The sequence below is a fragment of the Camelus bactrianus genome, chromosome 9 (genome assembly GCF_048773025.1).
Source record: "Camelus bactrianus isolate YW-2024 breed Bactrian camel chromosome 9, ASM4877302v1, whole genome shotgun sequence".
Taxonomy (NCBI): Eukaryota; Metazoa; Chordata; class Mammalia; order Artiodactyla; family Camelidae; genus Camelus; species Camelus bactrianus.
The window spans coordinates 27,400,385-27,422,807 of NC_133547.1; the positions used below are offsets into that span (position 1 = coordinate 27,400,385).

General features: G+C 37.0%; 1 protein-coding gene across 6 annotated transcripts in view; it reads left to right on the forward strand.

The window, feature by feature from the left end:
- Positions 1-22,423, forward strand: part of BTBD8 (BTB domain containing 8) — a 73,218-nt gene that overhangs the window by 46,292 nt on the left and 4,503 nt on the right. For 4 of the 6 annotated variants that reach the window (XM_074369943.1, XM_045513176.2, XM_045513178.2 and 1 more), the window contains 9 exons: positions 4,910-4,998; positions 5,430-5,532; positions 10,716-10,898; positions 11,659-11,796; positions 12,688-12,817; positions 15,234-15,295; positions 19,587-20,283; positions 20,547-20,634; positions 21,019-21,158. In XM_074369943.1, coding sequence (XP_074226044.1) covers positions 4,910-4,998; positions 5,430-5,532; positions 10,716-10,898; positions 11,659-11,796; positions 12,688-12,817; positions 15,234-15,295; positions 19,587-20,283; positions 20,547-20,634; positions 21,019-21,158 — 1,630 coding nt within the window. Of the gene's footprint in view, positions 1-4,909; positions 4,999-5,429; positions 5,533-10,715; positions 10,899-11,658; positions 11,797-12,687; positions 12,818-15,233; positions 15,296-19,586; positions 20,284-20,546; positions 20,635-21,018; positions 21,159-22,423 lie in introns of those variants that run through there. The other 2 variants (XM_074369944.1, XM_010950392.3) reach the window with 2 other exon arrangements.

Below are 22,423 nucleotides of genomic sequence, written 5' to 3' on the forward strand. Positions count from 1 at the left end.
GCTTTCTTCTCCTCCTCTCCCCAGGTGCTATGTGAATACTGACTTTTTAATTTTAGTTTATGCAAATGGAAATTTATTGTCTAAAGAAAGGTACTATACTATGCATTTCAAAGCCGTTTTGTACATTACTCTTAAATTCTCCATTGCTTTAATTTACTCTGTGACTATAGGTTATTTTTAATTTTATTATTTATGTTTTTCTACATTTTCTAAATTTTCTACAATGATCATGTATTACTTTTGTGATCAACAAAAAACAAATCTAAAAAGAATTGTCTATATCAGTATTCCCCTCTTATCGGCTACTTGACGCAACAGTATGCATGTGTAACTTGTAACTAGGTAAGGTTAATAATTTTAATAACATTAAATGTAGATGTTTGTGTTGGACAGGACTTTTCCTACCTCTCTGTAAGCTGTAGCTGAGGAATCACCCTGTGTGCTAAAACAGTCGTGAACTGGCTCTACCACCTCTTCAAGAGTTATTGAGAAATAGTTGAACTTCCCAGCTACCTTTAATCAATCATTCATTCCAGCCTCTATAAGAAAGGGAACCAGAAGAAGGAGCCCAGTCTGTGGTGTCCTCAGCTGTGTGGAAAATGAAAGATTCTGGTGAAAGACTTTTCCTTCTCTTTCGTCATCTTCCCAGCTAAGTCAAAGTGAGGAGGGAGATCCAAGCCTGTCCCAAATAAAGGTTAAAGATAGGGCTGTCTGCAGTGAAGAGAGAATGTCTTCTCTTCCCCCAGATGGACATCTGTCACAGCTCTACGACCAGCCCACTCCGGAACTTCTATCAGAGAAGGGAAGGTACTAAGACATTGCTTGGAAGAGCCCGGAATGCGTCTCAGGAACCAGTGAGAATACACTCGAATGTGGAGATTTTAAAGGGAGGCGGAGGCTTGCGGGAGAAGCCAGGACCAGCCTGCTGACTCGGGACAGTAGTTACTGTCACATGTAGAAAAAATAACAGAGTCTATCCATCTCAGTTACACACAGCACCCAGGGAAGGGAATGGACCTCACGATTCCCTGAAGATTAGAAGAAACTGATGCGGGGTCAGATGACACTGTGTCCCACACAGGAATGCACTGAGCATCATGGACCCTAGAAGGCTCTTTATCCACTGAGAGGCCAGGGTGAAGCTCAGTCTGTCCCTTAATAAGCCGTCACAGTAGCAAAGGCCACCAACATCTGATTTAGAGCAGTCAGAGACAGCTTCCCACTACATGCTGGTCACTGGTTAGTTGCATAAGGTGACCAGAGCCATCCACAGCCCTTTCCCCTGGGTGATACCCACAGAAGAGGAGCAGAGGCTGTGCTCCACTCTCCACTCCAGATCTCCCCAGCTCTAGGAGTGGTCAGCAATGGTGAGGAAAAGATTTACATCAGGTATGAGATAGGTGTCTAGTTAGTACTACACTGAATTTCCATACCAGAAGCAACCTGAAGGTACTGGAGTTTGCCCATAATCATTAAACGATTGGGGAAAGGGGGGAATTTGACACAGCATAGTTGACAGCACTAATTGAGGAAAAAAGCTTTATGTTAATATCGCCTTTAAACTGAGACTCCTCGGTAAATCAGTCACAGCAGACATTTAAAAATAATCTCTTTTGTGAGAAGGGGCCAAGATGGCGGAGTAGAAGGACGCTCGTAGCTCACTCTCTCCCACAAATACACCAAAACTCACATCCACGGACCCACCCAGGCATCCAGAGCACCTGCTGAACTCCAACAGAACATCACCATTTTCAAAAGACAAAGACGCCATGAATCTGGTTTTACAGGGGCACCATGACCATGACAGTAGCAAAGGCCACCAACACGTGGACAGCTGCAAGAACAAAGAATTCTTACACCAAGAAGTTTGCAACAACCAACCACACCCCCTCCCCCTTTTTAATATAAAAGGAGCCTGAATTCTGACTTGAGTAGGATGGTTCTCTAAGACATTAGTCTGCTATCTTCTCAGTCTGCCATCTTCTCAGTTTGCCAGCTTTCTGAATAAAGTTGTTATTCCTTGCCCCAACAACAACAACAACAAAAAATAATCTCTTTTGTGGATTGTCTCTGAAACATTGCTGCTGCTTTTAGTGTGTTCATGAGTATACATCGGTTATGGACAGCTTCTTATTCTTTACTTTCAATAACCAACAGGCACATGAAACAAAGCTCAATATCATCATTAGAGAAATGCAAATCAAAACTACAATGAGGTATCACCTCACACCGGTCAGAATGGCCATCATTCAAAAATCCACAAATGACAAATGCTGGAGAGGCTGTGGAGAAAGGGGAACCCTCCTACACTGCTGGTGGGAATGCAGTTTGGTGCAGCCACTATGGAAAACAATATGGAGATTCCTCAAAAGACTAGGAATAAACTTACTATATGACCCAGGAATCCCACTCCTGGGCTTGTATCCAGAAGGAACCCTACTTGAGGATGACACCTGCACCCCAATGTTCATAGCAGCACTATTTACAATAGCCAAAACTTGGAAACAGCCTAAATGTCCATCAACAGGTGACTGGATAAAGAAGAAGTGGTATATTTATACAATGGAATACTACTCAACCATAAAAACTGACAACATAATGCCATATGCAGCAACATGGATGCTCCTGGAGGATGTCATTCTAAGTGAAGTAAGCCAGAAAAAGAAAGACAGATACCATATGAGATTGCTCATATGTGGAATCTAAAAAACAAAAACAAAAACAAACAAACAAACAAAAACAAAGCATAAATACAGGACAGAAATAGACTCATAGACAGAGAATACAGACTTGTGGTTGCCGGGGGGTGGAGAGTGGGAAGGGATAGACTGGGATTTCAAAATTGTAGAATAGATAAACAAGATTATACTGTATAGCACAGGGAAATATACACAAAATGTTAATGATAACTCACAGAGAAAAAAATGTGACAATGAGTGTGTATATGTCCATGAATGACTGAAAAATTGTGCTGAACACTGGAATTTGACACAACATTGTAAAATGATTATAAATCAATAAAATGTTAAAAAAATACAAAAGGCATATTTGTTGCCATTAAAACAACAGAAGATGAAATTTCTTTTTAATTATCAATACTGCATTTTGTTGAAAACTTTTCTCACTATATTTTAACATAGTCTCTATTACTGTGGTGGCAGATATTTGAGAGCAGTTTTGGTTTTTATTGCCCTGATTTTAAGTTTTTTGCTTTACATAATTTAACAATGTATATTTTTATAAATATATTTTTAAACGTGTAATTTTTAACTTGTGGATCTCAGTTACGCAGTTTCTCGGCAGTGACCTGAGGACAGTAAGTCTGTAACAGCGCGCTCTGCAGTAACGTACCTTTGGGTTAATGTGATGGTAGCTGGCCCGGAACTCCTGGCAAGCTAGCTTCAGTCATTTCATTAACTTCACAATCTTGCCTTTTACACAGTTAAAATATTACAGCTTCATCTAGGATTATAGTGGGCTTTACATTGTGCTTTTTGCCACTGATTTAATAATATATTTTAGGTAATGATTTACATAAATGTCTTCCCAAATTTTACAAGCAGGTTTTGAAAATGATTAAAGGTCAGTCATCCTATTACATAAACATTTAGGAAGTCTGCATTTCCTTATAAACACACTTCTCGGAAAGCTAGGAATCCCTTTAAGCCCCGGGTCAGTAAACTTCCTCTGTAAAGGCTCGGCAGCTAACGTTAGACTCTGCGGGCGTGCGGCCTGTTGACGCCCGCGCGGCGTCGCCGCTGCAAAGCGGCCGCGGCTGTGCACGGGGTGCGCACGGTGTCCGGTAAAGCTTTGCTCGCACAGACGGTGAGCTGGCCTTGGTCCGCAAGCTGGTTTGCCCGCCTTTGCTTTACGCAGCAGATTATTTTGCATTTTAATATTTTTTGTGGGAGTTATTCTTACGATACACATCAAGTAGGGGCTTTGTGTGCTGTCGGCTGGACATGCCTCCGTAGAACGAGACTGCTGTGCTGCCTCACTTCTGTGCTCACGGTTACGATTTTTCATGCTTCTCGGTGCTCTTAGGTTGTCAACACCAGTTGTCTCTTCCCTCACACTAGTCTGATCTTGCCTGAAGTGCGTTAGAAAACCAACTTACTTACCCTAGTAGAATTGTCACTGCATAATTGATACAATGATAGCCACTTCTGATTTGGGGACAGCTTAGCATACCTCCGGTTACCTCAGAGGGAGTAACTAAGTTGTTGATATGCAAAACAGGATATTTATGTTCAGTTTCCTAAATACTGTGTAACACCTTTAGGAGAAGGGTATTAGAAAGTCAAATTAATAGCAATTCAGAATTTAAAAATTTAGGAACTGAGAATACATGGCACAAGCAGTATGTAGCACATATGGAGGCTTAACACCAAGAGCAGGGAGCTGTTTTTCACTACTTGTATCTACACTTTATTTATTTATTGTTTTAGTTCAGTACTTCCGTATATGTGCTTTTAAAAAAATATTTTTACATAATGATGATCTAATTAAATGCTGTGGTTTTTATCTGAGGATAAAAAAAAAAATAGGGCCTCCCATTGCATGTGCTCTTAGAGTTACACTCATTCTTTAGGAAGCAGATTAGGCCATATGGTTGTATTGCAATGTGCCATGCTAGGAATCACTATACCACTTTTACTCTAGACCATATTTAAGCTAAAAGAAATTAGAATAAAAATTGTTTGCGTTTTGGCAGCTAAAAGAGCTCAAATGCTATTCTGTGAAACTAAAGGTTATCAGAGATACTTGATTTTAAAAGAATAACAGACTTTTGAATTACATTGTGTATTCTGCAGTTTAGATATATAAATCAGATCATTTTTATGAACCAAATACTTTTAACCTCTGTAAGCCAAAAAAGAATAAATGTAGTGTTTTCTATCAATTTTAGCCTGTTCCCAGAAGGTTGGCATCTGTACTAGAATGCCTGATTATTGCTCATTCAGTTGGAGTGGAAAGTCTTTTTGCTGACTGCATGAAGTAAGTGCTCTGAAGTAGTGCTCATACCATTAATTTAGTGATTTTGTTCTTCCATTCTCCTATTTTCTGGGAAATTTTAGACTTGGCCTATTTTCTTGGGCACAGTGTAAGAAGCTTAATGCTTAACTAGTTGCAGCAACTGAGGAGAAGTATTGATTTAGATATTGCTCTAGATGCTTGGGTCAATTTTATTTTAGCTGAACCTTGGTTACTTACGTTCAAATCTATGTACATAATCCAAAGTGGATTTAAAATATGTGTTTACAGAAGAGAGATAGTTAAGTCCGTTATAGCACTCACAAAATTAACTGTTAGGGTTAGTCAAAACATATATATGTAAAACTTACATCATTGAAAACCAAAGTGTTACTGAATATTTTAACGAAAAATACTTTTATTTCTCTAACTTGGGGTAATTTGATTTTTAACAGGTGGATTGTAAAGCATTTTGCAAGATTTTGGTCTGAGAGAAGCTTTGCAAGTGTACCTCCTGAGATTCAGAAAAGTTGTCTTAATATGTTGATTCAGTCCTTAGTAAGTATAATCTGAATATCCTTGTTTGTGTTTGTCATCAAAAAGTTTATTAAATTTATATAGATACTTTCAGTGTTTTAAATACAAATGTAGAATTATATTATGGAAGCAAGATGAGGGAACCAATTCCAGATAACCCAGAACCAATTTGGAGAACCTGTTTTTAAGACTCTGTTCCTCTGTACCAAATACATTGTCAGAATTCAGAGAAGCAGAACCACTGTATATATTGGTTCATGAACAAAAGGGGTATGGTACCAGGGATGGAGGTTATGCATTGGCTCAGTAACGTGGACCTCCACTCACTAAGGTGGATTTGAGCACAACACAGACTATGGCACCATTCCCTGAGAGGACCAGCCATCTACCTGGTTGCAGGTTCATTACGTTGGACCACTTCATCATGGAAAAGGCAATGCTTTGTTCTCAGTGGAATAGACAGTTGCTCTGGATATGGATTTGCCTTCCTTACTCCCAGTGTTTCTGGTAAAACTGCTATCCATGGACTTACTGCCTTTTCCACCATCCTAGTATTCCACACAGCATCACTTCCGACTAAAGAACTCACTTCACAGCAACTGCAGTATGTCAGTGGGCCCATGCTAATGGCTGTCGCCTGTCTTACCCCGTTCCCTGTCATCCGGAAGCAGCTGCCTTGACAGAATGAAGGATTGATCTTGTGAAGACTCAGTTACAGTGCCACTAGGTCTAGTGCCTCAAGGGCACATTACAACACCGTAATAGCAAAAACTGGAAACAATGTGAACATTTACAGGTAGAGGACTGTTTGTATGGGGAGGAAGAGAGCAGGGAGGAGGAGTGAGCAGAAGAGAGAAAGGTGTGAGGAAAGTTAGGATTTGTAATTACTTGAACTATTTCAGAACATGATTAAATACTCTGTTTCAAAAACAAGCGCTTTGTTTAAGCCCTTTTTAAAAAGCAGATTTTGAAGAGTTTGTAAAGGTAGGAAAAGTAAAACAAAAACAGGAGCAGGGATAGTCCAGGGAGAACCTGAGGTCACACGCATTGTGCTGTCAGTCCTGAGGCCTAAAGGCAACTGGGGGCCTTTTTGATTTGCACAATGTCCTAAGTACTAAATAGTGTGAGTCAGAGTGTTTATTCAATACATGCTGTTAGGACAACAACCAGGAAGCTGCTGGAAAAAAGTTAAGTTGGATCTATACATCACATCCTGGCACGCCAGTATATATTCCAAACGGATCAAAGATTTGTAAGTAAGGAAAATGAAACCATTAAAATACTACAATATGACTATAAGTCAGTAAAAAATACACTAAACCCTGGGAGAATTATTTTGTAACCTGATCAGGGGAGTGGGGATACAAAATTCAGAAGCCATAAAAGAATTTGGTTACATAAAAAATGCAATATTTCTATATAGTAGAAACTACCGTAAGCAAAGTCAAAAGACAAGTGACACTTCATACCATACTCTTGTTCTAAATTTTGTAGTATCAAGAGTTCCTACAAGTTGATTTTTAAAAAACAGCTAAACATAGGATACGATTAGATAGTTCACAGAGAAAAATACAGATGCCTCTTAATTTGATGTACAAATCCTCAACTTCATTTATTTAAGAGAAATGGATATTGAAATTAATGTCAAACCATTTTCTACATTTTACTATTTAAAAGAAGGGGAATTTGTACTATGTTAACAAGGATGTAGAGAGTAAATACTCCTGTTCATTCCTGGGAAGAGTATAAATTAGCACAACTTTTGCTGTGGCTCTCAGTTTTCAAACGTTTTTTGACTGTGACCCAGAGCACGTTCTTTACATTATAACTCAGGACACTCACATGTAGAACGGAAAGAAGCTTCAAAAAGAATACTTCCCATTATTACACATGGTATTCTGGTATTTTCTATTTTTCTCTTTTATATCTTTTGGTGGTGGTTGTTTTCTAGGGCTGATTATAAGCCACTAAATATATTTCTGTAGGTTGCTAGGGGAGAAAACTAGCAGTTTGGACAACAGTGCTCCGTTGAGTACACACTGGCAATGTTTTGGATTCTCCTGGTGCCTCACCTCATACCCTCTTGGTCCACGTGTGTCCTCCAGCCATTGCTGCAGCACCCGGCTGCACACGAGTGTAACCTGAGAGCGTTCTCCCTCGGCCACATCACACGTTATTCTCACTTTCTGTCCCGAGGCCTCACTGTTACTCCACACAGGGTACCTACAGCTGCGCAAACCTGAAAGTAGAAGGGAATTAACATCTCAGAGGACATACCTTGACTAATGAAGAGATGGGAACCCATAGTTAAACGTTTCTCTGATCTGTCCCTTGGGTGAATAATTCAAAGTGTGTTCTCTGTGGCTCTTCAGAGGGTCCCCAGCAAGACGGATCCCTGGTTGCCTACAATAGGAAATGCCGTACTCAAACTTTAATGTATATCCAGAACACTTCGAGATCGTGGTTAAATGTCAGTTCTCATTCAGTAAAGTCGGGGGCGGAGCCTGAGATTCTACCTTTCTAACAAGCTCTAGGTGATGATGCTGCAGATCACGTTTTGAGGAACAAGGAGCTAGAAAACATACCTTTCCCTCTGCCCTGTCTCGCTCTCCCAGTGCCTCAGATGCTCTTGGGATCACTAGCATACAAACCTATTTCTCAGGCTCGGTTACATGCAGAACCCAGGATAAGACAAGCAGCATTGACCCAGCAATTCTATTTCTAGGGATTTATCCTGTAGATACGTTCACATATGTGTGAAATGATGTTATCCACAAGGTCGTTCACTGCAGCACTGTAACAGCAGAAACTGGAAACAGTGTAAACGCGTACAAGTAGGACTTACGATATGTCCATATTATGAACTGGTACATAGCTATTAAAACAGTAACAGGCTCTTTATATTCTGGTGAGAAAAATACTCAAAATGTATGCTAAGTATAAAGGGCAGCGTACAGAGCGCTGTGCGTATTAGTGCCTCCATCTCAGTAAGATTAGGGGAAAGTTACATTTTTTGTTTGTGTATGCATAAAGTAACTAGAAAAATACAGAAAATAAATAATATTGATTGGAAAAAGGGAAACTAAGTGGCTTGGGACAAGAAGGAGCAGGAGACTTCGTAGTAATGCCTTTTATATAGTTTTGAAGTTTGAATTCTGTGCTATGTTAACTATTGAATTTAAAACTTTGTGGGTTTGGTCTAGAAGTGTATTACATTTTCTTTCTTCTTTGAACCTCAGGCTACTCTAACATTTAATGTTATCACATATTCAGATCAGTATGGAATCAGATCCCATACTATCTGTTATCATTTATGTCCGTATTTTAGTTTTCTAATACATTTCAAGCTAAATGATGACAATTATACTCTACATTTGTATTTTTTAAAAAATGCTACTGTCAGAGCACGTAACATTCTGTGTATAGGAGGCACTTTGTAGGTACCTGCCACGTTTATTTGGATACCCTGTACTTGTCTCTAATACCAGAACAATCCCTATAGTAGAGCAAATTGGGCTTATTGCCTAAAACTCACAGTAATTGCACAGTTACTCAGGAAGTCACCAGGGGAGGGAAGGATGATAGTACTAAAAAAAAAAAAGACTTGAATTATAGCAAAGTTTGATTTTTTTTTTTTGTACTCAAATAAATAAAGCAGGGGAAGTATGTAATACATTTTGGAAGAATTCTTGGTAAATGGGTGAACTTTTTAAAGTTTTGAAATTCCAGGATTAAACTTAATTTAGCTTAGGAATTCACTTATAGACTCAGTCTCTGATGATACTCAGAGATCAACAAATGCTGAGTGTTTCCTTTGGTCCAGTTCTATACCGGCCCATGGATACAAGGGTGAGCCCAAACAGACGTGGTTTCACATTCAGTAAACATACAGCCTAGTGAGAGAGATGGGTATTAATCAGATAGTTATTTCATGATTAAGTACAAATGAATTCAGTGCTCTAAAGAGAAGGGCCAGGTTCTCTGATGGCATGTATACAAGGAATCTGATGTAGGTGTATAAATCAGGGAGGACACAGCGCTTGAGTTGAAAGCTGAAGGGTACAGCTGGTGTGCAAAGTTTACATCATGCATCCTGCGTTAAGGATTTCAGTCTGTCATTTCTAGGTTTACCAGTTACTTATTGCTGTGAACAAACCACCCCAAAACTAAGTGACTTTAAACCATACTTTATTCTCTGTGGGTTCACTGCATGGTTCTTCTGCTTACCTTGCCTGAGCTCAGTCCTGCAGCTGCTTTCAGCTGGTGGCTAAGTGGGAGCCTGGGCCTCCCGCTCCATGTGGTCTTTTTTACCAGGCTTCTTTATGGCTCCATGGTGCCCCAGAACCAAGAGCGTAAAGAGTGTGCAAGGCTGCTTGAGGCACAGGCTCTGAAACGTGCACACCACTGTCTGTGCAAGCAAGTGGAAAGGCCAGTCTCGATTCAAGGGAAGAGGAAACAGATTCCACCTCTTCATGGATGCATTTACAAAGAATTTGTGCCATGTTTTTCAATCTACTATAATCAGTCAGGGAACTATTTATTCAAGTTATTTCCTAAGCATTGTTTTAAGAACTAGAATCAAACATGAATAAGATACAGCAATTTACAAGTTGCCATTTTTTTTCTCTTCCTTGGAGCATATGGTATTTGTGAATTATTCCATTTTTCATGGAGATCAGTATTTGTGAACATTTTTCCTATGGCATAAAAATGAGTCATTATTAAATAAATAAAATATAAAAAGAAGAGTCTTACCTAATTAGAGAAGAAGAAAGTCACTGGGGATTATAAGTAATTTTTAGCCTTTCTAAATTTGTAATAAAGATCATGTATTTTATAGTCAGAAAAGAATTAAAGCTATGTCAGTGTAGCCATGCAGTTATGAATAGCATCTGTAAGCACAAACAGTAATTCAGTAGTGAAGATCTCAGGGAGGTCACGTTTTCCCTTGCAGTTGTAACTTAGCTCTCAGGTTTGTTTTAGCTCTTTTTAAAGGTGATTTGTTCCCAGCTCACAGTTTGCACTCTGGGGTAATTCTGAACGAATGAATAAATATGTGAAGCGAATGACAAAGATACTAGCTACCTGGAATCTTGCTTTTTGCAGGAAACATCACAAGAAAACAAAAGTATTTTATTTGCTTGGAAAGTTATTTTTATGAACAGTAATCTAACTTTTCCCCCTAATATTTTTAAAATTATAAGAATGATAAGAATGCTGCTTTTCTTCTGATGGAAAGCGACAGGCTGATCATCAGTTTACCCAGAGTGAAGTGGACAGAAGCAGCACTGGCTATGGCATCCCAGCTCCAGGAAGAATGTATTGCGTTTATTACAGGAAACTTCCCCAAGATCATTCAGAGTGAAAATTTTGCTGTTCTCTTACAGGTACTGCGTCTAAAATTAGAGCCCACATTTAGTCCCATCTTTGTGTTCTGATTATAATTATGTAAGAGTTTTCCAATGCAGGTTGCCTTTGATTAAATTAGTATGACTTAAATAAATTCCACAGCAGATGGCATGTTTGCATAGGATTTAGAGCAGTGATGGACAGGATTTTTGGCTCGTAAGATAAAGAAGGGAGGAGGGGACAGGTCTGAGTGCCCTGGCAAGGCACAGCGTAACTCTCGCCAACCCCAGCCCTCAATCAGCATAAGCCATATTTTAGAAATGGAAGTCATAAAGATATTGTTTTGGTCAGTAATACGGTTATGGTCCATGCCAAATTCTCGTCTTACTGATGACCCATTTTCTCTAAATTTAGTTATTGAATAAAGAACTTCTATTACTTATTTCTAGGCTCTGTTTTAGGACTATTTTGGCTCTTAAGAACAGTCTGTGTGTGTGTGTGTGTGTGCACGCACAGATATTTTTAACAGAGGAAAAGGATCAGTATAATATTTATTACTATAATTGTGTAATTGTAACAATTATTGTATTATTAACAGAGAAAAAGGAATAGTATAATATTTATTACTATAATTGTGTAATTGTAACAATTACTGTATTATTATTAACAGAGGAAATAAGGTTTCTGGTTGACTTCATACCGCCAGTTATGATGGACTGTCTGCTGTTGCGCCAGACTTCCACATTTCTTACACATTTGCATGTATTCCTATTAAACGTCAATTTCTGTGTTTTGTAGTCACAAGCAATGAGTAGCACAGCTGATCTGTTGGAAAAAATTTTAAAAGCAATTGAAGGAAACATCACCACCGAGAATAGCTGCTCTCTTCTTATGGCTCTGGACACGTTACTGAGCTCTGACAGTACAAAGGAAATGGTACTGAATGTCATAAAACTCATTAAAATGATATATTTGAACTATGTCAAGATTTTTAAATATATACACATTTTAAATGTCGCATAACTGATTTAAACTAAGTGTTTGATACCTGGGGTTGGTGATAGTATTTTGTGTATATTTAGAATTTTTCATAATATAAATTTTTTTAATTTCATTTACCTCTAAGTGGACTTACAAAAGTTTAGAATCTGGAAGTTTGGCTGGCTAATTCTAAACATAGTTTGGTACTTATCAGTATTAATTGGTACAGCATAACTTTAGTATTTCTCCCCAGTCACTATATTAAATTTCCTGAATATTAGACTTAAGGAATTTTAAATATTTTTTTAGAGTTTTAATCATCAGTGTCTTTTAGTTTTATAATATACTCTTAATTCCTTTTTGTCTTCAGAAAAATCATTTAAAATTGGATTAACTGGGGAAAAGCAAAATTAAAATATTTATTTTTAAATGCAGTTAATCAATGGTAATTAATAAACTAATTGCATATTATTGACATCTTGTATTTGTTCAACAAGAATGATAAAAAATTGTTCATCATATTTATTATGACTGCATAGAGTATTTGACCTTGTAATGTCACAGTTGATTTGAAAAGGCTATGGAAGGTATTCACATAAAGGCCACTGGTGGTTTAAATCAATGTTTGGTTAAAAGGATAAGGTCGAAAGGATAAGGTTCCTGTTCATTATAAAATTTGTTGTTGAAGGGTAAGCCTTCATAAATAACTTGTATCTGACGATCTTAAAAATCTAAGTGGTGACATCATTGATCTAGCTTAGGAGTAAGGAGCTTCGGAAAGGAATAATGACTGGTTGCTATGACAATGTGGCTCTCACCAGCTGCTGATTTGTTGCTTGAACACAGGGTTTTACGTGCAAGATCCAGGCTCTGCGTGATAAGCTGTGGATCTTCCTGGTTCAGTCTTTCTACGCTGTTCGTCACACAGAAAGCTGGAAGCTGATGAGCACAGATGATCAACAGAAAATCCAAGCAGGTATGTTAGCCTTGAGATTTTTTATTCTTATAATTGTGACAAGAGATATTTTGAGGGAATTCTAATAAGTGATAGGATTAACGTTTGTTTGCTTCTGTTCAGTAATAGCTTGCTAATTGAAAGTAGTGATTTTTTCAGGCAGTTTTAATAAATCATGCTTTTATTCTGTTCTTAGGAAATAAAACTCATTTACTTTAATATATATATATGCAATTCTACTTTATATTAGCAACAATGTTCTAGCCAAATCTGCTTAAAAGCATTCTTGTAGAGAGATTAGAAGTGTAGGAAAATGTAACCCATATAAAACAGATTACCAAGCATACTTTCTCTCCCTTTTTAAGTATATTTTTTCATAAAGCTTTTCCACCTTTTGCATAAGATACCCTTCCTTGTGGTTTTGCCTAGATTAGATGCTTTATTTCACAATTGATTGGTTCAGTGATATGCTGTGTGCTACTGCGGAGTGTCCCTCAGGAGCTGCACAGTGGTCTCTGACATTTAATAGGTACCATTTTAAATAATAGTATTAAACAAAAGATGTATATTGCTCAGTGCTCAGACTGTGTATTTGTTTCTAAAATATTAAGATAAAAAATTGAGGGTGTGGAAATGAAAATGGCTTCATGACTGTTTTGGACCTTAGGAAAAATATTGACAGATTCAGCAAGTATACTTTTAAAAACATTTTAAGAGACTATATGAAGCAAGCATTATGAAGCAAGCACTTTTGTACTATAAAAATGGAAGCCATATGTGATATAATATATTCTTGATAGTATATAGATATGTTAAATTCATTAATGGTTTAGTCAGAATATGATTTGCTCTGTCTTGCATTAGGAGCATAACACGATACTGTAGCTAGATGTGATCTCAAGAACACTTTTCAAAAAAGTACCAACAAAATAATAAAACAACAAAATCCATGAAACAAGAAGAATCATGAGATGGTTTTTAGAAATTGGAATTTTTTTCCTTGTGGCTATTTCTGTACTGATTTGTAGATGACAGTTCATCTATACTATAAAATCTATACAGGGTGAAGAAACTAGATTAGCATTCCATGAGTAGGTTTTATTCAGCTCTCTTCTGATTGGGATTAAACTTTATTTTTTCTCCATTTTTAAGAGGATTTCATAGTTAGATTGGGCAGCAAACAATATTCACCATCTTTAATTCTTCAAAGTGCTAATTTAATGTACATATGAATACATATATACACATACATATCCAAAACAAAATGTGACTAGTAATCCAATTAATTGTCAAAAATAATTTTTAATGGATTATATCAGTGTAAAAATAATTTTTTAATCTTAAATATGTTGAATTATAATGAGTCCTGACTTATGCATAATTACTGCTTTGGGAAAACCCCGATAAAGGAGTGTAGGTTGTCTTTGTTATAACATTTCTTATGTTCTAGTTTGAGTAACTGACCTGTGGGAGAATTTCCTCCTGTGTATTTTTGTGCAAAGTCATTTGCTAAGTACAAACCAGTCCTTGTAATGCTATTTCTAGGATTCTGCTTTGTCTTATAGCAGTTTCTATAGAATAGAGATAGTGGAAGATGCATCATAGAGTTACAGAAAATTTAATGTATTTTTTCATCAGCTGTTTTAATAAAAATAAAATAAATTTTGGAAGTTATATATATATATCTGTTTCTTCAAAATACATTTTAAAGCCACATAACCTTCAAAAGGAAGAAATATATTATCTAAACTATATTTATAGCTCTCATACTGTTATTCCTATATATTTTCCTGACGTCATTTAAATTTATATTTGAACATAAATATGAGTTCCCCAATAATTCTCATGTAAACTTAATCTATAAAGTGAATTTTTTATGTAAGTCTAAGAAGAATGATAGAGGTTTAAGGACTATCTCTTATTTTCAACAAAACCTTATTTTTTTCTCTTTACTCCTTCCTCATAACATACCTGCAGAAACAGAAATTTTTTACCTGAGTATTTTTACATTTTTAGGATAAATATTTTCTCATATTTAGTAGTTTATAAAATATTACATTTGCCACAATCTGTAATATTTTTGAAATCTGGAAAACTAGCTAAAAGAAACCAGTTATCTCTAAAATTTCACAGCTTGAGAAAATTCTGGGTTTTTGTAAATGTATAAATCTTCTCTGTGAGACTAGAGGTTTCTCATTTATTAATTTTAATAACATACAATCCATAGGGACAAGAAGGTAAGATTCAAAATGAGGTTCTTTGAGAACAATTATATAATATAACAGGGAATTACTTATGTGTACTAGATTGGTTTCAGCATTTAAAAAATTACTTCCATCAAGATACAACCTTTTTCTGCTAATTACTATTTTCCCTCATGTCTGTGGTGATAACAATGCTTCCTATAAAAATAAACTGCTCTTTTTTTTTTCTACAGCTGCATTTGACAAAGGTGATGATCGAAGACTTGGCAAAAAGCCTGTATTCAGCAGCTCTCAGGTAAACTTTTATACTTTTATAGGTCCAGATGAAAAAAGAGAACAAATAATTTAAATTTTATAATTTTATATTTCAGAATAATTTTTAAACTTTTCTTTCATTAATTAAAGCTGTTTCTTGATGGAAATAATTTTGAGCCTTTTTTAATCAAGTGAACATTTCATAAGGTTTAAAATGATATGCATTTTTTGATATGCATTTTGATATGCATTTTTGATATGCATTTTTATATGCATTTTTGATACCCAGCTGGCATGGGAAGTGAAGTATCATCTATCTTTTTTATTTCCTTGAAAACCTTTTTGGCAACTAGCATATTGGAACTATTCCAGTTCAGAAAGTGTCTAGAATTCTAGGTGTAATTCCATGTCCATTTTTCTAATTAACCTACTTCTTACAAAAGATTTCAGTTGTCCCAGTTTTCTCTATACTAAGATTTTAATTCACATAATATATTCTTGGCGTGAAAAAGACAATTAATACCAAGAGTACAGTTGTGTTCACTTTACAGGTTACTTGGTGCATTTATATGAGATATCTAAAATGGTTGAACTCTAAAAAACAAAGTAGAATGGTGGCTGCCAGGGGCTGGGACAAGAAAGAGGGGAATAGTTGTTTAAAGGGTATATACAGTTTCAGTTTTGAAAGATGAAAAAGTTCCAGAGATGTGTTGCACAACAAGGCACATACAGTTAACATGACCATACTGCCCATTTAAAAATAGTTAAGATGGTAAATTTTATGTTATTTGTTTTTTATTATACACATGCACACACACACACATAAGTTACTTGGTATATTCATAACAACATGAAACACATTTTTATTCCCTCAAAATGTTACTAATGATGGTTAGAGTTCCAACCTAGCTAACTTACAGATGGTCACTTAATCAAATATATTTGAAGTAAGAAGTTATACTAACCTAGACATGCATTACAATGATATGGAGACATACACTGAGAGTTCATTTGGAATGCAAAGAATATATTGCCCTTGCAAGAGTGGAATAGGGAACCTTTCTTCCTTATCAGCCAGTAGGTCAGAACTCACACAACTCCAAGCCGCAACCAGGAGATCTTACAGCTTGAGGCAGAGGTCAAGCTCCAAATGTCTTTGGTGAGAAGCTGTAGGATGCTGGAGGTTTTTGCTAGTAGACTTCCTAGGATTACTGCCCTAAGTGTGTGGCACAGTATTTTCCAGCTCCATCATAGCTGGACCACATGTTCCATCATACGTTCCATCTATGAACACCTAGTGTCAACTGAGTTTGAGAACTGCCACACACCACAGCTCCTCTCAGAGAGCAACGACACACATCAGCACCTGGAGCTCGGCAGAACACGACAGGAAAGGACTTTTGAATTTCATTTGCCCCAGAATTTCCTCAAAATTTTATAACCATGGAACACCACTGGACTTGCTCTCGATCCCGTTTAAGCATATTACACAGTTCTACACAACATCCTCTAGGAAATGGCATCTTAGGACATTTTTTCCTACGTCCTCTGTTCCCTCTTATCCTGTGTGTGTGTTTTAAGGCCCCTAGGAATTAGCCCACCTGCCTGCCTTTCCCCGGTTCTGCTGACTGACTGCTATCAACCAGGATTCTCCTCCTTCCTTGCCTTACAGTGAAAGAGAACAAAATCTCATCTCCCGTCCTTAGTTCCTGACTTTCAGGTGTTCTGAGGGTTTACACTGTTAACCACACCGGGAAGAAAAGAGGCTAATGTGTTCCCCTCCGAAAGGCAGTGGTGTCCTGAAATGGATGGTGGACATAAAATCAGAAGAGTTCAGGTCTTGACTTCACATTTATTATGTGTCATCTGTGAGTCTTAGTTTGCTTATCTGTAAAACAGTAATAAAACCTAGACAGGTCAGGTGGGGAGGGTGTAGCTCAGTGGTAGAGCACATGCTTAGCGTGCATAAGGTCCTGTGTTCAATGCCCAGCGCCTCCATAATAAATACATAAACTAAATAAATAAGAAACCTAATTACCACCCCCATAAAAATCAATTAAGAAGCAGAAAATAAAAAGAAAGTTTTAAAAAACCTCACCATATTATTGTGAAAATTGAGTGAAATAATTTATGTGCAATTATCTGGTATATAGTAAGTGCCTCAATAAGAATGGGATGAATAAATGTGTTTTCCAAAAAGAGATGAGAAAGTTAATGAGATAAGATAGAGAAAAACGGTTAAGAAGAGTGCTGGTACCAAAATTAGAATAAAATTACATGATGTCTGGGATTTGCTTCAAAATAAGATGGCGGCACTTACATATGCAACAGAAGAGCCGAGAGCTGGTGGTGGTTCAAGCTGGGGACTCATTATACTGTTCTGTCTTTTTCTGATCATGTTTAAATTTTTCTATAGTAAAAAATTAAAACAACAACAACAAAAAGGAATAATACTAGACCTGAAATGGAGTCTAAGAGGAAGGATTTAAAGGTTATTCTTTTTTCTTCATTTTTTGTCAGTAGCATGTGGTGACCATTCCCCTGGCCATTTGCATATGAGAAACATGTGTAAACTTTGTAGATGTAAGTCACAGGTTGCCTGAAAAGGCATACACACTGAATGCTCACCGTCTTATACTATGTTGATGTGAACTTTCTAAAGGAGTACAGTTAACCACGTGACACAGATCTCACCCTCATCGTGATTTTTTAAAACAGATAGATTCATTAACACAACACTGTAAACCGACCACACTTTAATTTTGAAAAGTAGATTCAAGGATAGAGCAAATTAAGTAGGATTAGCTTTAAGGGCGAGAAGAGGTCTGACATCAGGAGTCTTCCTGGTTGTAGGTATTAAAAATAGAGAAATGTTATTTTTTGAGCTAAGATTTGATCAAGAAAACAAAAAATGGGGACCAATCCTGTTTGAACTTTTTAAGTATTACCCAGAATCCCAGAGCACTGCACTGAGCAGGACCAGTCTCCGCCATCCAGACACGCATAATCTGAGGCCCAGGGGTGTTAACGATGACTTCTTAGACGGCCCAAGAGGCGGAGCCATGACAAGCGTCTAATGATTCCTTTGTTGCTCTGCCTTGCTCTTCCCCAAACTTAACCAGGTTGTTTACTATTCATGTATATGTGTATGTGTGTGAATACACACTCGCACATACTTACATATATGTGTTACTTTTACCTTAGACAAATTTTCATAATTAGAAGCTTTCTACATTTAGAGGTATCAGCTTATTCTCCGGTTTAACAACCATCACATTTTGTGAGCGCCCAGTGTGTGACGGGCGCAGTGCTAAGGGATACAGGATGAGACAGCACATGCTCTGCCTCAGACCTCAGCAATCCCAGACAGGCTTCCAGTGGGAGGGGGGAGTGTTTACATAAAGGATGGCAATATCATCTTAAAATTTTATTCTGTAATTCCTACCAGTTTTTAAAATTTTGTTATTCCTTTCCACACAAGTTTCGTTCTAACCAAAAAAATAAAGTAGGTGCATTGTCTTCAGTGCTCTTCTCTTTCCCCTTTTTACCTATTTCACCTATTTTTAAGACCCCTTTTTCTTCCTCCAGACAGGCAATATGGTATTACTGTCTTTTTTTTTTTTCCTTTCAAAAACCGAACTTTTCAGATGTAATGTGTTGTTTCCTAGGGGCTTCCCCCACCCCATATCTACACAGAGGATTAAATCTTTAGTGATAAAACTTTTGGCTTTTGGGGTAGTATTGAAGAGAGAATTTTTGGTGAAAATCTAATGTCCCTCAGAGTACACCATATAGATGACCACCTGCTTAAAGAAGTGTATTTTGAACTCAAGTCCTTGTTCCATCCCTTATCAGCATGTGACTTTGGGTACTTTACATACTTGCTGTAATCCCCAGTTTCTTGTTTGTGAAATGGAGATAGCTAAGGAGCTATCTCATAGAACTGTTGTGAGGATTAAGTAAGATGACCTATGAAAAGGGTTTTAGCACAGAATCTGGGAGTGGGCCCTCAAAAACTGTTGGATATTGTTATCATTCGCCCGAGGCATCCTGACAACATTAAGTATCATCTCTGCCGTAACTTCATAAAGTGAAAGAGTGTGTCTTTTAAAGTAGAATTTCCTGTTAACTTTTTATGCTGTATTTCAGATTTGATTACGGTAATGTGATCAAAGACACATTCAAATGCTCAAAGACAGTTAAGGTTTACGTGGCCCTAAATCATAGTGTGAACTTTGCTGCTCTTTCCTCTTTGACAAACGGGCTATTGAAACATAGAGCATTACATGTCAAAGACTTCAGTCACGTCACAAAGTATTTTTTCTTTGTAGCAAAGGAGACAAGTTTCTGACTCTGGCGTTGTAAAGAACAAACCTAACGAGAAAGGGTATCTCAGTTATCCCTCTACTAATCAGAAGATGAAATCTGACGGATTAGGAGCATCTGGACATTCATCAAGTACTAACAGAAATTCTATAAGCAAAACTTCAAAACATGATAATTTAAAGGAAAAAGATGGTACAAAAATAGCACCTAAGAGCACAAAAGAATTAAAAACTGTGGGGAAAAGTGCTGCTGGAAAGCCCAAAGCTACAATAAAGCCCCAAACAGAAAATGGTGATAATGCAAAGTCAGCCAACATGTCACCCAGACAAGCTGTAGAAAGACTCGCAACAGCAGCAGCAAACGGACAGAAGAAACCAGTCAATGGAACAGGAGTGAGAAATCAGGAAGGGCCGATCACAGGTGCCAGACCCAAGGCAGCTGCCGGAAACACCAGCGTGCCAGCCAAAGCAAAGCCTCTGAAGAAAGCGACAGGCAAAGGTGCTCCGAGCCTCGGGCCTGCGGGACCCTCTGGCAGATCTGCAAATTCAAGTATGGAATTACCAACTTCCATGGACTGTCTGGATGAACCAAAAGCAAACGGATCAATAGAAGAGAAGCCTTCTGGCCACAGACTTCCCTTCTGCGAAGCTCCAGCACAGACAGCACAAAGCAGTGGAGAAAGTAGCAGAACCTCCGCTGCAGGTGGGTTTTACCATGCTAATTTTTAATAGCTTTTGAGGAGCTTTTTAAGAACAGTTTAAGTTCCTAGAAAAAAAACCCTGTGTTTGGACTTTGACTTAGTTTCAAATGCCAAAAAGTATTTATTTACGTACATTCATGCAAACTGAGAAAAAAGTTTGTCCCACATTAACATTTAATATTGTATAGTCTCTGACCAGTGGATTTATACATAATTGTTACATATTTAGTGTTCTATCTCATGACTCACTTTTCTTAATTTACAGCAGTAAAATCTCAACCTGTTTCAAAAGTTACCAATGGAACTTCCAATAGAAAGAGCGTTCATGAACAAGAAACCAATATAAGTAACAGGTAAATCTTCATTCATTGCTTTACCTGGACAGTAGCTTTCTCTGGAGGTTAACTGTATACTAACTTCTAGCTACATATTTAAAAAATATCTTTCCTTTGTTAGAAAATTTCACTTTATCGTATTTAAAATTTGTTATTTGTTGTGCACAATGATTGATGCAAAATGACAGAATTTATACTCGTGGCACTTGATTATGCATTGCTTATCTTAGTTGATCTACAGTTTTATAAACTTAAACACTTATGAACATATGGTTTTTCTATTTTCAGAAAAGATTTTTTTTTTTTACTTCTTTGAGAAAAAATGTATTTCGTGTATGGGTCTTTTAAAAATTCATGGTTTGAAATCTCAATGTAATACTAAATGCAAATAATTTTTCTTAGTGTGTTAAAGAAGGTCACCAGCAAAGGATGCAGTGACCCAGTGCCACAGGCACTTCTAAAGAAGAGAGGAAATGGCAGTGGGTGTGCTGCTGCTCAGCCAAGGACAAAGAACGCCCCGCCCAATCTTGCCAAAACTCAAGGTAAAGCTGAAACAGTCCTAGGAGTTGCTTCCTTGTTTAAACTGAATAAGGAGAACTCTGATTGGGAATTTTAGCAGAAAATAAGCAAAATACAATATGGTTTCACACATTTTACATTCATTTCATACTATAGAGATGAGATTTTATTCTTTCACTTTTCAGACAAGCATTTTGGTATTTCGGGGTGTGAGTTTAGTTTTTATTATCTTCTGTGAAAAAATAATTAAGGGAGCCACTAGGTTATCTGTGTTTCTGGCCTTTTTAGATATTATGCCTGTGTTTCTTCCAAGTTTCACTGATAACTAAGAATTCCATCTGCAAACCAGCACAGAAGAGCTCTTTAACAAGTAGTGGTATAGTCTTGAGAGCTGTGAAGTGCAGGGAGGAAGAGTTCTCTCGGGACTCCACGCAGTGCCTCTTGTGTTTCCAGGCTCTGAGAAAGAAGAGCGTGCTGATCAGACTGCACAATTTGCTAACATAATAACTGACTTCAAAAAGCAATGTGTTTTATATATTAAGCGTTCACATAGGTAAGAGAAGCTTGTAAAATCCTAAAAACAATTTTGAGTTAGATAATGAATTAATACTGAAAGTAAATTTTAAAATAAGCCAGAGAAAAATTATTCATGTTTTAGTAACAGCTAAAAAGTTAAACATTTAAAAAGACTTGGTAATTGACAGATTTAAACGCTCAAAATATCATCTCTAGCAATTTAACCATTATAAACAAATGGATTCTCAAAATTAATCCTCTTTCTTTCCAGTTAGTTTTGACTGCATATCTAAGTGGTTAACCCTAATGAGCTACAATAATAATGATCTGGTTATGAGAAATAGTTTTGTTACTGTTTGAGGAAAAAAATTATAATAATTTCAACATTTTTAAGTTTCTCTTTAATCTCCTTTTCAGCTGTGTGGCACACAGACTATTCCACCCCCCACACCCCCCAAACTTCAAAGGGAAGGACCCTTACTTCTTCTCTGGTATAAGAAAATCAGATTTTTCCACCCCCATGTATTTATGCAAATCCAGTTCTGGCATAAGGTCAAAGCTCTTTGCTTGAGGAAGACACATCGTATTTTAATACTATTACTAAGACTTTGGAATAGTTCCTCTATGTTTGTAATAAAAATGTATTTTTTTTATTTTATCATGTCACTGACTCCTGATTTGTAATTGTCCATTTGATCATAGATATGTTACCATTTCATTGTTTTATCTATTTTATTTCTTCTAAAGGAATTTAAAAACAAATACTCAACTT